This window comes from Exophiala bonariae (assembly GCF_035927105.1).
Source record: "Exophiala bonariae strain CCFEE 5792 chromosome Unknown scaffold_5, whole genome shotgun sequence".
NCBI classification, from domain to species: Eukaryota; Fungi; Ascomycota; class Eurotiomycetes; order Chaetothyriales; family Herpotrichiellaceae; genus Exophiala; species Exophiala bonariae.
This window is the reverse complement of record NW_027042480.1, coordinates 1034773-1049053: the sequence shown is the minus strand read 5'-3', so window position 1 is coordinate 1049053 and position 14281 is coordinate 1034773. Positions and strand designations below refer to the sequence as shown.

Below are 14281 nucleotides of genomic sequence, written 5' to 3'. Positions count from 1 at the left end.
AAGGTCGTGGCATTTTGATCCGGCGCTCAACCGGTATTTTGACCCTGATCCGATAAACGATAATATCATGCCGTTGTAGCCTTGCAGGTGTATCAGTCAGTAGCCTGGGGCTCATACAGACATATTGTTAAGCGATAGTTCAACCAGGAAGGAAGGACCCCCCAAAGGCGTGGATAAGTATCGGCCCGCAAAGGCTTTGGCGAGGCTAATCCTGAATGATGAGTGGAAATAACCTCCTGGCTTCTCCGCGGGGATCTACCATTTACTACTACCACAGCTCCCACTTGTTTCCACATCACTTATTCAAACGACCCGTCGTTTTGGACTCACCCCCATGGTTACGTTCTCCTTCTACATCCTTGATCCATTGTAGTCGGGGTTCAAACCGGGTTTCGGGCTTCATAATGGGGTAGTTTGGGGTGGAGCCTAATATTTTAGGATGACATATCCATTAACGAACATGGCGAAGAAGAATCTATTATCTCATGCAGATCTATCCATCTATACTTGCCCTTTCACATGTTCGCCTGCAAACGCAGTTGTTTCCCTTTCCTCTTCGATGATGGGTTCGATCCGAGGGGTTTTCAGACATACTCGACATACTCGGGAGGATTCGGAAATCCACCAGTCGACCGCCTTTGACAAGCAGATGAATTGATCCAGCGGTCGCACGCAATCACTGCAGTTCCAGATATCATTAGCAATCATTTAGTCAATTACACACACACAGAAGTCTCAAGGAACCTTCTCGTCAAGGGGTTGAGAACTTACCAGTAAAGTAACCGAATGTGACTATCATTAACGTCCACGGACTGAACGAGAGCCCATTGCCGCTCGCAGAGTGGATCCAATTGGAGCCGAAGGGCACCAGGAATGATATTCCAACGGTCATTTTTATCGCAGTGGACAACCAAATCTTTTGCCTGTGAACCTTTTCCCCCATGGTGGGTGTGGACATTAGTGCGAGGATGACAAGCAGGGAACCCGCGGCGATGTAAAGGAGTCGAAATGCGGCCTCTCTTCCATGCTGCTGGTTCGCTTCTTTTCCGAACTCGAGCGATGTGCAGTCGAGTACGGCGCATTCATCTATACCAAATCTAGCGAATATGGTGCGATCGACCCCAACCCATAACTCATTGATCTTTTTAGCAGCCTCAGCTTGCCATCTCGGTGATTTAAAGGGATAGGCGATGTTTCTGAAATTCTGAGCATCCAAGCTGTGGTCGTACCAATTGAGTAAGCTCGTTCCATTTCTGAAAGTCATTTCGAACAATGTGTCCATATCTTCCTTGACATCAGAGACAATTTCTCGTTCTGTCAAATAACCAGCAAAGAATGTCTTCCAGTCTGGATAATCATGCAAAGGATGCAATTCTCCCCAGGCGCGAGAGATCTGGCTGACCGTTCTCATTAGTATCGACATACTTGAACCTTCCAAAATGAGCAAAGTAGCAACGTGTAGCGGATAGTGCAACATCATCCAGAGTGGTTGGCGCAACGAGTCTAAATTGTCGCTTTTGACGTTCTTGAAGTAAAGAACCGAGATGAAGTACTGCGAGCGTCAGCTATGACTCAAACATCCGATCATAACGGTCATACCACGAGAAGAACCGCGCTCATAAGCTCGCCGTAATGGTCAGTAGCTGTCCAATTCAATTCGTTAAAAAGTCTGTAGGTCGTCCGTGACAAAGCCAGGACTCCCTTTGCCAGTATAATAATGGTCAACATGCCGAGTCTGTCGAATAAACGTTTCGTCTTGAGATTGTCCAATTCCCACTCCCAGAACAGCAATACTGTTGAAAGTATCTCCGTCGTACATACGATATACCTAGATGACGGTCAGATTGGAATCTTATTGGGACGTATCGGGGCAAAGGCAATGTCCATACCAGATTGAGAATCGTTCGTAGTCCGAATGCATTCCCAGGGAGACTTGCAGGTACGCTAACGTTGAGACTGTCAAGCCAACAATGGTGAACAACGACGGAAACCTGTTTTCATTGCGCTCGGAAGCTCGCCAGTGTGCTACAGAATATTGTAGGGCCAAAGTTGCTCTCGATACCATTAGTACCAGTGAAAGTGCTCTGGGTCCATCAGCGGTGGATTTGACGCTGATCATGTCGTATGTGACAGCATATACGACGAACATAGCCATCATTGCACATGATACTGCTTTGTGCGCAAAGTGAAGCATGGTTTCCGTGGAAAACCGAATGTCGAATACAACTGATTGCAGCCAGGTAAACCAAAGAAGGGTGAAGAAACAGATATATGCGTTCAGCGCTGAAAGATAACAAGTTAATTGAGTATTCATGCATCAAGGGCTAGATTTCTTACATCCAGTGTCGACGATCTCACTCTTTGAGGTTACCGTCACCAGACTGACCAAGATCAAAAGGTCGTGAAACAAGTCGATCGTGTTAACATTGCGCAAGTATTGACTGAGCAAGTTATCCTCGGTAAGCTGAGCGCACTCATCCTGCCCTCGCATCTCATGATAAATCTCAACCTTAGCTTCAGTCTTCAGGAGCTCGAACTCATCGAGGCCAAGCCCCTGCAGGTCTTGCGGTCCAGGTAATTCTTGTAAGAATGGTTCCTCCATCTCATCCAAGTCGAGGTTGTATGGGTTTGAGTCTTGTAGGAATATTATCGGCAACAACGGCTATTGGAAGGTACCAACATGATGGATAGCACTGAGTACCCAGTACTTTATATCGTGACCAACAATTTTGACATGGTTCGATGGTGGAGCGTTCCAAACATTATTTCAATAATGACAATGGCAATGCTAACGATGGCCGCAGACGTGGACAAAGATATGTCAGTGCGCGCGAGCGCAATGACCACCATACTGTCCGCGTCCACACCATTCCACTCAATAAAGAATTTAGGGTTCCTTACTAGCATAGGCCTCAGTCTGAATCTGCATGCGAGTCAGAGCGTGAGAGTATTTATTTGTTCAAATGCCCCATTTTCGATATAATCATCGAAGCCCAACCTCCTGGGCCTGGAAAGGATAGTGTTAGACTCTGGTAACGGCTGTGGACACCGCAACCTTGTCAATGATCGGCTCCCACATTCGTGGCGGGAATTGTAGCACTGCAAGAGTTGGAAGGGCACAGAGATCCTACTGTACGAACCATTGAGTATTAGATCGTGGAGATGAGGTGTGATGAATTTATCGTCGAATGGCAAGGGGCTTCAAGGATTAACATCCTCGGTTCATGGTACAATTGGAGCGGTTTGAAGTTTAGGGAGCAATTCGATGGAAGCGAAGAAGCTTCCCTGATTCAAAGAAGGCAACCGCAGCCTGAGCAATTGCGTTATGTGGTTCTCAAGAGAACCACGGCACACGGCAGCAAAATGCACGAAATCAGACGTTGGTTCTTTGGCCCTGCTTAGGCGAACACGGATACGAGCATCGTGGTCTTGCCACCAGCTGGAAGGTTCATTAGTCATGGAGGTCCTTCGAGACACAGGAACTGCTCAGGATTTTGGCATTCCGGTCTCCAGAGTCATGAGCCTCGGTCTGGAGTAAGTACCTGCTTCCAGTTTACGTGCGATACCCTGTCTGCCAGTTCGTCCAATTCGTCCAGTTCGTCCAATTCGTCCAGTTCGTCCAATTCGTCCAGTTCGTCCAATTCGTCCAGCTCGTCCGTATGCTTCACAGTCCGGAATTGGGGCATGATTCGAAGCTGAACCCTGTTTCTTGGCGTGCACTGCCATCCCCGCCCACCACATCAATAACGACGGTTCGGCAACCTCCTAGCCGTTTTATCGCCTAAGCTGAAAAGGCTGAAACCTTCGTCGACTTGCCTGTTTCCGCTTAACTTCTACCAATTCAGAAGTCCTTGCGACCATGTGGCTTGAACTCGTGTATGGGATGTACCAGTCGTGTCACCCTACCGAATACTTCCATAGTACTTCGTATCTCATCGCGGCCAACCGAGTTCTGATCATTAGACTTTTCGCATGGGCCTTGTACAATATTGCTTAGGTGTTATTCTAATGATAGACATTGGCTAACCATGCACCCAATTCACATGTTGACTTTTCCTGAATCCTGACGCACGAGTCTAGCATCTACTAGTCAACATGCATGCACCGCACAGCTCCTATATCAAGTGGCATCCGAACCCCATTAATCATGGCTGTTTCGACCGTGCACTCGGCTCTGTCAAAACACAGGTTTGCTTTGACCACTCATCACTACCATTCAAGTACAACCCTAGTTCTCCTCTTGCTCATTGTGCCTTTTGTTCCGGCTAGTATCCATCCCTGATCTCCAGACGGAAGTTGAAGAAGCTTGCCCAGGTGGATTTCTGGCATGCGACAAACCTCCTACTAACCATGTCTATCAATCCTAGTCGGAGGTCAAGCACAGAAGAAGACTATCGCGAGATTGTGGAGGCAACCATCCACGATCAATTGCGGGATGGAATAGCACAACAAGCGAAGAGTCAAAAGACTAGGAAGAACCATCGACATAACAATCCTGGTGTCCAGGATACAGATCTAACGAGAGTAGCCACAAATTTCTCCCGCGACCTTGGCTTTGCCCCTGAAACTCTTTCCGATATCGATCCTCGTCTTGATCCTCGGAGCGAAGCCTTCGACTTCAGGTTCTGGTCAACAACATTTCTACAGCTACTTCGAGAAGATGGCTTCAAACGTACAAGTGTGGGTGTCGCCTTCACATCACTCACCGTTTCTGGAACTGCCTCAGGAGTTGAGCTTCAGAAGACTATCGCATCTCCATTCAAAATGCTCGCAAATCTTCCCAATCTTTTTCAGAAGAAAAATGCAGAACCCACAAAAATTCTGAACAACTTAAATGGTGCTGTAAAAAGGGGTGAGATGCTCCTGGTACTTGGTCGTCCGGGAAGCGGTTGCACAACGTTCTTAAAGTCCATCACTGGCCATCTTCAGGGCCTGACAAAATCTCCAGAGTCCATTATCACGTACGACGGAATAGATCAAGAAGTCTTCGCCAAGTCTTTTCCAGGAAGGGCGGTCTATAACCAGGAGGATGATGAACATTTGCCACATCTTACAGTTGGAGAGACTCTCCATTTCGCTGCATCAGCTGCCACTTCTCGCACTCGTATACAGGGAGTGACTCGAGAAGTACAAGCGAATCATATGGCAGACGTAATGATGAGGATATTCGGACTCTCTCATGTCGATAACACAAAGGTCGGTAATGACACGATTCGTGGGGTTAGCGGTGGAGAACGAAAACGTGTGAGTATCGCTGAAATGGCCCTTGCTCGATCGTCAATTGCGACGTGGGATAATGCGACGAGGGGGCTTGATGCCGCGACTGCCCTTGAATTCGCCCGTTCCTTGAGAACACTTGCCGATGTGATGGGAGTCACACAGGCAATGGCTATCTATCAGGCAAGTCAGAGTATATATGACTTGTTTGACAAAGTCCTCGTTCTTTACGAAGGTCGCCAGATTTACTTCGGGCCAATCAGCGCGGCATCCTCGTTCTTCCATTCAATGGGCTGGCAGTGCCCTCCACGACAAACCACGCCGGACTTCTTGACATCTGTTACAAATCCGTCGGAACGAATAGCAAGAGAAGGTTTTGAGAACAGAGTACCGAGGACAGCTCTTGACTTTGAGCGGTATTGGCTCAACTCTGACGAGTATAATGCCTGTATCGCTGAGCTTTCAGCAGACAAGGAAACATACACAACTCGAAATCCACTGAGCGAAGTTCGAGAGGTTCATCGTCAAATGCAAGCGAAGCACGCACGAAAGTCTTCGCCATATCTTTTGTCGGTTCCGATGCAAATCAAGCTCTGCATGAAGCGATCTTCGCAGCTTCTTTGGAACGATCGTAAATCAACTGTGGTCCTGGCGATTGGAAGAGTCATCCTTGGCTTGATTATCGGTAGCATATATTATGGACCTCCATCTACCACCGCAAGTCTTTCCTCGCGAGGATCAGTCATTTTCTTGGCAACCCTGCTCAACGCTCTCATGGCAGTGACTGAGATTGGATCTCTTTTTGGGAAGCGAAATGTGGTCCGACGCCAGAAAGAGTATGCGTTTTACCACCCATTTGCCGATGCGTACGCAGCATTCCTGGTCGATATTCCACCAAAATTCGTCATTTCGACCTTGTTCAATCTAGTCTTCTACTTCTTGGCCGGACTGCGTCCGGAAGCCGGTCCGTTTTTTGTCTTCTTACTATTCAGCTTTTTATGTATGCTGATGATGTCGGCTATATTCCGAACCATTGGATCTGCCGCCCGGCAACTAGCACTCGCCTATGCAGTTGCTGGGCTTGGAGTGCTCATCATGGTCATCTACACTGGGTTCACTCTACAGACAACCTACATGCACCCATGGTTCCGATGGATCAACTATATCAACCCTGTCAGCTATGTTTTCTCTGCATTATTGGTCAATGAAGTCCATGGAAGGCAATATCCTTGTGCGCCACAAAACATCATTCCACCTTACTCGAATGGAGTTTCCAATTTTGCCTGTGCAGTCATTGGAGCTATGCCAGATCAAGTTGAAGTATCCGGTGATTCGTGGGTGCAAACGGGATATGGCTACAGTTATTCAGATATCTGGCGGAATCTGGGGATTATAATTGCTTACATGGTGGCGTTTCTTGCACTTCACCTGTGGATCGTTGAATCCAAATCAACAGTGACGGCGAGCCCCCAACGACTTATCTTCCGCAACAGGAAGGCGGCGGAATCTGTCTGGAAGAGCGGGCATGATGTTGAGTCCAGCGCATCACAACGATCGAAGGATTTCATTGCCGCCGAGGTGACCGTCCAGGATAAGCTTGAGCTTACAACAAGTGTTATTGAGGGACAGCAGTCACCCTCGAGCAATCAGAAACAAGCACGCCGTGATATTCATGGCAGTCTCCTCACTTGGGAAGATATGACTCTCGATATTGATATCCGTGGCACGGAACGTCGTCTTCTCAACAATGTCTCAGGTTGGGTCAAGCCAGGAACAATGACGTGTCTCATGGGCGTATCGGGTGCTGGTAAAACTACGTTGCTTGATACTCTTGCCCAGAGACAGAATACGGTTGGCAAACTGTCCGGAACCATCCATGTAGATGGTTTACCACTGAAGTCATCATTCCAAAGGAAGACTGGTTATGTCCAACAACAGGATCTACACTTGGCAACCAGTACGGTCCGTGAGGCTTTGAGGTTCTCAGCCCTTCTCCGACAACCTGCGTCAATATCCACTCAAGAGAAATTTGCGTACGTTGAGAAAGTCATTGAGATGCTTAATATGGAGTGCTTCAGTGAAGCTATTATTGGTCAACCTGGTGAGGGTTTGAACATCGAGCAGAGAAAACTCCTTACCATTGGTATCGAGTTAACTGCTAAACCAAAGATCCTCTTCCTCGACGAACCCACGTCCGGACTCGACTCTCAAAGTTCGTGGACCATCGTGACCCTCCTTCGAAAGCTTGCTGCCAATGGACAAGCTATATTGGCCACAATCCATCAACCCTCGGCTATACTATTTCAGCAATTTGATTCCATCCTTCTCCTTGGGAAAGGGGGTAGAACGACATACTTTGGACCACTTGGGCAAGATTGCCACACCCTGACCAGCTACTTCGAGGCAGGCGGTGCTCGTGCGTGTGACGAACAGGAAAATCCTGCAGAGTATGTTCTGAGCGTAATTGGGAATGCTTCCTATGATTGGGCTGGCGCCTGGCCTTCCAGCGATCATTATCGAGTCATGAAGCAAGATCTGTCCAGTCTTGCGAATGATCATTCTACTGCCCAGTCGGACCCAGACGACGCCTTGGAGTTCGCCGCCCCCTTTACCTCACAGTTCAAGTTTGTCTTGAAGAGATTGTTTCAAAATTACTCTCGAAAACCCGATTATATCTTCGCGAAGATTCAAGCTGGGGCCTTTTCTGCTTTGTTTATCGGGTTCAGCTTCTTCCTACAGAATTCCTCTCTCACTGGACTTCAAAACACGGTGTTTTCGATCTTCATGCTGAATGCTACCTTCTCCACCACCACAAATCAGGTCAGTTAATCACCTTTCAATGTTATCTGCAACTAACCGATATAGATAATGTCAAACTTCCTCCCACAGCGTTCGCTTTTTGAGGTCCGCGAGGCCCCTTCGAAAATGTATAGCTGGTTTGTGTTCCTGTTGGCAAACGTAATTGTCGAGATACCTTTCCAGATCCTGATATCTGTCATTGTCTGGGCTGCCTGGTACTTCCCAGTCTTTGGTATGCATCAAACGGGCAGCGAGATTGGGATGATGTTTGCCTTCACTCTTCAATTCTTCTTGTTTGCGGCCACTTTCGCCCAGATGCTCATCTTTACCCTACCGAGCACTGAAACCGCCGGTAGTATCTCAACAATCATGTTTACTCTAACGTTGCAATTTAATGGTGTTCTTCAACCACCGTCCGCTCTACCAGGTTTTTGGATGTAAGTAACATCTCTCGGTTATTTGTCCACACCATTTCTTTAGCTAACCTCGAATCAGATTTATGTATAGAATCTCACCGTTCACGTATCTCATAGGTGGTTGGGCTGGAACAGGCCTTGCAGATCGAGCTATCGTGTGCTCCGAGAATGAAGTTGCGGTCTTTGACCCTCCTCAAGGCCAAAACTGTGGAACATATCTTGAAAGATACCTAAAGGGAGGAGCCATGGGCACACTGCTGAACCCGAGTGCTACTGCTTCCTGCGAATATTGTCCAGCAAGAAACGCCGATCAGATCCTGGCTGCTTCGTGGATTTATCCATCGCAACAGTATCGTAATCTAGGCATTATGTTTGCCTACATCGGCTTCAACATCGCGGCTGGGCTTGCTCTCTACTACGCTTTCCGCGTCAAGAGGTTCTCGATCAAGAATCTCTTCCCCAAGAAAGCCAAGAAGGAAAAGCGCGAGGAAGTGTCGACTAGCAAGCCCGAGTCTGACAAATTCGAGTTTGGGTTGTCTTTGATCTGGAATATCTTGCGCAACACTGTTCGGTAAATAAAAGTCTGCTGTACCATACAAGGTAATGGGTCTCGGTATTCCGGTCTGCAAGGAGGACCGAATTATCTTTGTTGTACACTGTTGAGAAAACCTTCATCAATTAGTTGGCTTTGTCTTTGTCTTCCACCGAAGGCCGTTTGGTCTACATGGTATTGATATCAATATACGGTTTTCTAGAGCTTCCGATGTCATCTCCGCGTGATTATGAAGGATTTCTACCAGTGAGGACAATTTAGCAGTATTAAAACAAGCTGGAATTAGCTCTCACCGGACGGTTTCTGCTTCTTTCTCCAAACTAATCTCAAAGTCAGCACAATCGAAAATGATCTATGTTGTGAGACCACCAACTCGGACCTTTAGGATGACGCAAACCTCAAGGCCCGGCTGAAATCCGTAATTAGTCTGCAGCTGGATTGAGTTGGATGAGGCTCCACACTCACGGACTTCCGTGAATAAGTATGGTCTTTGACGTGCCTAGAAGCCAATGACATGTCTTCCGATGCATGAGTAGTGTATTCTGGAGAGAAGTACGCTTGAATCCCGCAAAGACTTGAGAGTCCAGAATTTTATAGTGCTATGTTTGACATTAAGGCTAAAATCACGATGCTGGACGAGGGCCCTCTCGGTTGATCAATTGCCGGAACAGAAGGCGTCATCATACTTTCAGCGTCGAACAACCATTTCAGGAGTCGTCTAAGCCCGCCATTGTGCTGAATATGGTCATTGAGGGCGGATGTAGTGGGAACAACCCCGGAGATGACAAAAATAAGCATTGAAGGCAAGGCAATAAGCCCTGCGAAGCTTTTCAGCCCGAGCAATTTACAATGCAGAAGCCGGGCTAAGCGTACGGGCTATTTCAAGCGATGCTTGGCTCCATGGCTGTCAGTACGGTCCATCCTTGCAAAATCTTTGGAGATGAGGAGCCCGTCAGCACTATCCCTAAAATATACTCTCAACTGGTGAGGCAAGAGCTAGCCTCTCAAGGTACCTGTACTCCAAGGCAGCAGCATGAACGTGTTTAGTCGTTTCTTCCTCTACATCGCCAGTGTGCAGACCGCGTCTTTCTGCTTGTCATCGGCCTCAAAGCCAAAATCTTCCATGTACCGACCAAGTCGACTCCACATATTATGAGCTGAATGGCTTCGGCGACCCAGTCAGCCGTCCACCTCGTACACACTGTGGTGGTTCATTTGCTGGCTCTCTCCGTGGCCGACAAAATCAATGCGCAGCATAAGCACGACCAAGATAGACTCTGGCGGGGACAGCGTTGTCGGTGAAGAAAAGTCCGCCACGCCTTGCCGATCACTGCCACCACGTCAGCCAATTCCTGTGATTAGTCCCAGGCTTGGAAATACGAGCATTTGCAAGGCTTCACGCCTTACGGGGTACGAAGACAATGCGTGACCATGATCATCTAGGTATATATGTCGCTCTCGATCCCCTTCAATGCTATACTTTCATTTCAACATCCAGAACTCAACAACACTTTCTTTCACAAGTCTAATAATTTTTCAGCTTCTTCGCTGAATTTTCCTTGTTTCCTTTTTCGTTAAAGACACATTCTTTATCGCACAAACCCGATACTAATCTCATCAACATGATGTACAACAAACTAGCACCTGTCTTTGGCTCATTGGCCCTCGCCTCTCTCGTCTCGGCTGCCCCCATGGACAGGGGTTCACCCTCATACTCTGCCAGTGCTTCAGGTGGCTCATGGGGTGGTAGTGATGGCGGTCACTCTGGCTCATACTCAGTATCCAGCACTTATCAGACCGATGCGCCGGCTCCCACGCTCACAAATGACCAACTACCTTTGTCCAATGGGTTCCCCAATATCGCCAACCCTTCCAAGCAGCTTGACGATATCAATGAAGCTGCTCATGGCACCCTCCCCAACGGCCCTCCACCACCAGCGGCGCCTGCTGCGGATGATATCCTTTCGCTGCGCTTCATCGCATTCAACGAGCTCTTTGAGGTGTTCTTCTTCAGCGAACTGCTCCAGAACATTACAAACAATGTTGATGGCTTCACATTCGAGGATTCACATGAGCGACAAATCGTGATCGATGCTATTACCGCTGTTCAGGCCCAAGAAGAGCTACACCTTCTCAATGCCAACGGCGCCTTGGCCAAATTCGATACTCCGATCCAGCCTTGCAAGTACATCTCCCCAGCCACTGACTTCAAATCCGCCATCGCATTTGCTCAGACGTTCACCGATGTCGTCCTTGGTACGTTGCCAGATGTCCAGACCCACTTCGGCCTGAACGGTGACAACGGCTTGATCCGTGGCGTCGGCGCCGTCATCGGACAAGAAGGCGAGCAGAACGGTTTCTACCGCAATCTCCAACACAAGATCCCATCTGCCAACGCTTTCCTTACCGCCAGCACACGGGAATTGGCCTTCAACGCACTGCTCCAGAACGTTATCGTCCCAGGCTCCTGCCCCGATCTCAGCGTCTTTGCCGGCCTCGGTAAGCCATTCGGCGTCCTGTCCCTCGACACTCCAGCCGACAAGATCAACACCGACAAGGATACCACTCTCTCGTTCTCCATCTCCGCCGAAGGCGACTGGAGCCACTACGCTTCAGGCCCACAAGACTTGAGCCTCGTCTACATCAACCAGCAAAACGTTCCCATCGTCCAATCAATCCAATACGCCAGCCACGACAATGGCAAGATCCACTTCACCGCCAACTTCCCCTTCGAGGAGAACCTCCTGTTCGGCCTCACCATCGCCGTTCTTGCCAAGGGCAACAGCTTCGCTGATGTCGTCGCCGTCACCAACGCCACCGTCTTCGGACCCGCTCTGATTGAAGTCTTGTAAACTCATCACTGCCAGAAGAGGAGGTCTTGCATGGACGACATGCAGGTCCTAGACGACGGGAAATATGAATGAGGAGAAAAGTCGGACATTTTGATTGTTAATAGCTGCTAGATTTGGGTTTCTGCGGGTCGTTCTTTTACCCATCGTTATTTTGGTTTGGGTTCTGCATCAACATCAACATCAGCGTCATGTTTATTTTGCTTTTTATAATCTTAGTACAGATAATGGAAATTAGCGATCTCCCGATATCTATCATTAATATCCTTTTCCGGGTAACCCTCTGTTCTCTTCATGACGTGAATTCTTTTTGTCTCAGTTGCCACCCTGGATGCATTGGAGTCCGGGTCATCTAGTCACATCTGCCATGACATCGAATCTCGATGTCTAGGAACTAGGTATATTGACTATTGGACACGATTTACTGTTGCTTAAGGAGGCCGACTGATCTATATCGAAATATCACATATGACCATTTCGTGGTCAATGGGATACAAGACAGACATGAGAAAATGAGACTTAACGGCATCGATACCGTCTAAACGAACCTTCATACTATTGCCCACTAGTTTACGTTCTTCTCGGATCACCTTTGATCTTCGAACCCGTATGTCTTGGACTCTAATTGTAACCCACTATTTACTTGTTGCGACCTACCTAGGTGGGTAGTGGTGAGATAGTTTTCTCGCGGAGTCTCTTTCCTACCAGCACACGTCGGTACCAACGGCCTCTAGATTGCTCGTCCGATCAAGCTGTCACGGGGCTCTAGCTCGTTGTGATGAAGAAATACATTCGCCCGTCATCGTTTATCATCCTGCCTGCCTTTCCTCCCGACTCGCTTCAAGATTGAATTCTCGTACATAACGGGGTCCATAGTGTTCGCAATTCCCCTGAGATTTTTCTCGCTGTGTAGCTTACCCTTCGTTGGAAGCTTGCGCGCAGCGTCACTCTCATCGTCCAGCTCCTTTCTGAGCGGCTCAGATAGCAGCAACATGGCTGTAAACAGGCCCATTTTCCTTCCACTCAAAAGCGTGGCACTGTTCCCGCATGCATATGTCCATACCACCAACATTGCCGTGGACCAGAGAATCTGGCAGATCACAATGATGACCAGCAATTCGTACGACGCGCCCCACTGGTAATGGTTGGAATCGGGCATACATATGGTTTGATTGTGCCATAGAGAGTCCCCGCCTTTATTCCTGGCGGGATCAATCTGGAAGAAGTCCCCACCATAGTGGAAGCCGGCGTCGATTGTGGTGGTGTTGCTGATGATGTACATGGTTCTGTTGACTTCAAATTTCTCATCACTGCCGGAGCCTCCCCAGTCTTTGCCGTTGATGTACATGATGTTGTCGGCCTTTGGTGGTATTTTGTTGACGTCTCGGGTATAGACAAACCACGGGTCTGGCTTGTCCGTGAGGTTCGAGTTTGTCAACCTGTACGCGGCGCTGTTGGCATAGTCTACAACTGTTGCGGTGCCGCCGGAGGGAAGGCTGACCGCGGACACAGTGGCACCGACGAGCGATGTCGACGCTGAAATCAACGTAGGGTAGACCAGGCAATAGGATACCGTTACCAAGGTCCAGAGCAGGGCAATCTGGATCCCTTTCTTCGAGAAGATGGCTTTGATGTAAGAACCGACGGATGAGAGACTGGTGGGTCTTGTTGTGGTGGCGAAGAATATTTTATAGGGCACCGCTTGTCGTTCAGCGAGGTAAATGAAGACATCGGCATAGACACGGTAAGACATCCATGTCAAAATAGCTTGTCCCATACGACCAACGACCAGATCGAATGCTACGTCGCAGATTTTGGCGGTGGTAAAGCTGATGTAGCCGGTGCGAATATTGATCTGGAAAATGGTGACCCAGGAGCTCCAGGTCTTCTGGACGTCACAAGCAACCGGAGCTGATCCGGAGACGTTAATGCCATAGTTGAAATAGTCGACATAGCCGGAGTTTACGATGTTGTAGTTAAGTAAATAGACCATTAGAGGACCGCCGACGCAAAAGAGCACAAACCATGCGAAAGGGTTTAGGAAGCGCCAGGACAGCAGGAACTTCCATTGGAAGACATCTGGGACTGGTGGAGGGCAGGAAAGTAGTCGTGGACTATTCGTTGTCGTGTCACTCGCCTTGTCCACTTGGACAACTACATCTTGTGGAACGCTGGTGTATTCTTCGTTGTGTTTATGCTCCATAGGACGAGTTTAGTAGAGAGTCAGTGCGAGTAGAGGGTAGCTTTATGGATGTCCTTGGGATGAATGGTAAGTTATGTCTTTCGCAGTCGCTGGTGTAGAAGAGGAGATGCGAGAACAAGATCAACACAAGCTTTCTTGTATTCGCCCCTAGCTTCAGACCCGCACAGCGCTATCCCTGCTGGGTAGACGCGGTTCAGATCTAAGCCTTGTAGTGTTTCGCCTTGCTGAACATACCCTAGGGGGC

The 14281-nt window shown here is 48.5% G+C and overlaps 4 protein-coding genes across 4 annotated transcripts; 2 read left to right on the top strand and 2 right to left on the bottom strand.

Moving 5' to 3' along the window:
- Positions 1–584: 584 nt before the first annotated feature.
- On the bottom strand, positions 585–2602 carry LTR84_011142 (uncharacterized protein; the record flags this gene model as incomplete). The annotated part of the gene is made up of 6 exons (XM_064854675.1): positions 585–679; positions 772–1552; positions 1612–1776; positions 1822–1828; positions 1890–2283; positions 2338–2602. 6 exons carry the CDS (start codon positions 2600–2602, stop codon positions 585–587), a joined length of 1707 nt encoding a protein of 568 aa, XP_064709401.1.
- Positions 2603–4350: 1748 nt separating this feature from the next.
- On the top strand, positions 4351–9007 carry LTR84_011141 (uncharacterized protein; the record flags this gene model as incomplete). Its single annotated transcript, XM_064854674.1, has 3 exons — positions 4351–8037; positions 8083–8453; positions 8512–9007. The coding sequence occupies 3 exons, from the start codon at positions 4351–4353 to the stop codon at positions 9005–9007; spliced, it is 4554 nt and encodes a 1517-aa protein (XP_064709400.1).
- A 1600-nt stretch (positions 9008–10607) lies between these two features.
- On the top strand, positions 10608–11837 carry LTR84_011140 (uncharacterized protein; the record flags this gene model as incomplete). Its single annotated transcript, XM_064854673.1, has 1 exon — positions 10608–11837. The coding sequence occupies one exon, from the start codon at positions 10608–10610 to the stop codon at positions 11835–11837; it is 1230 nt and encodes a 409-aa protein (XP_064709399.1).
- A 796-nt stretch (positions 11838–12633) lies between these two features.
- Positions 12634–14037, bottom strand: LTR84_011139 (uncharacterized protein; the record flags this gene model as incomplete). The annotated part of the gene is made up of 1 exon (XM_064854672.1): positions 12634–14037. The coding sequence occupies one exon, from the start codon at positions 14035–14037 to the stop codon at positions 12634–12636; it is 1404 nt and encodes a 467-aa protein (XP_064709398.1).
- Between the last annotated feature and the right edge of the window lie 244 nt (positions 14038–14281).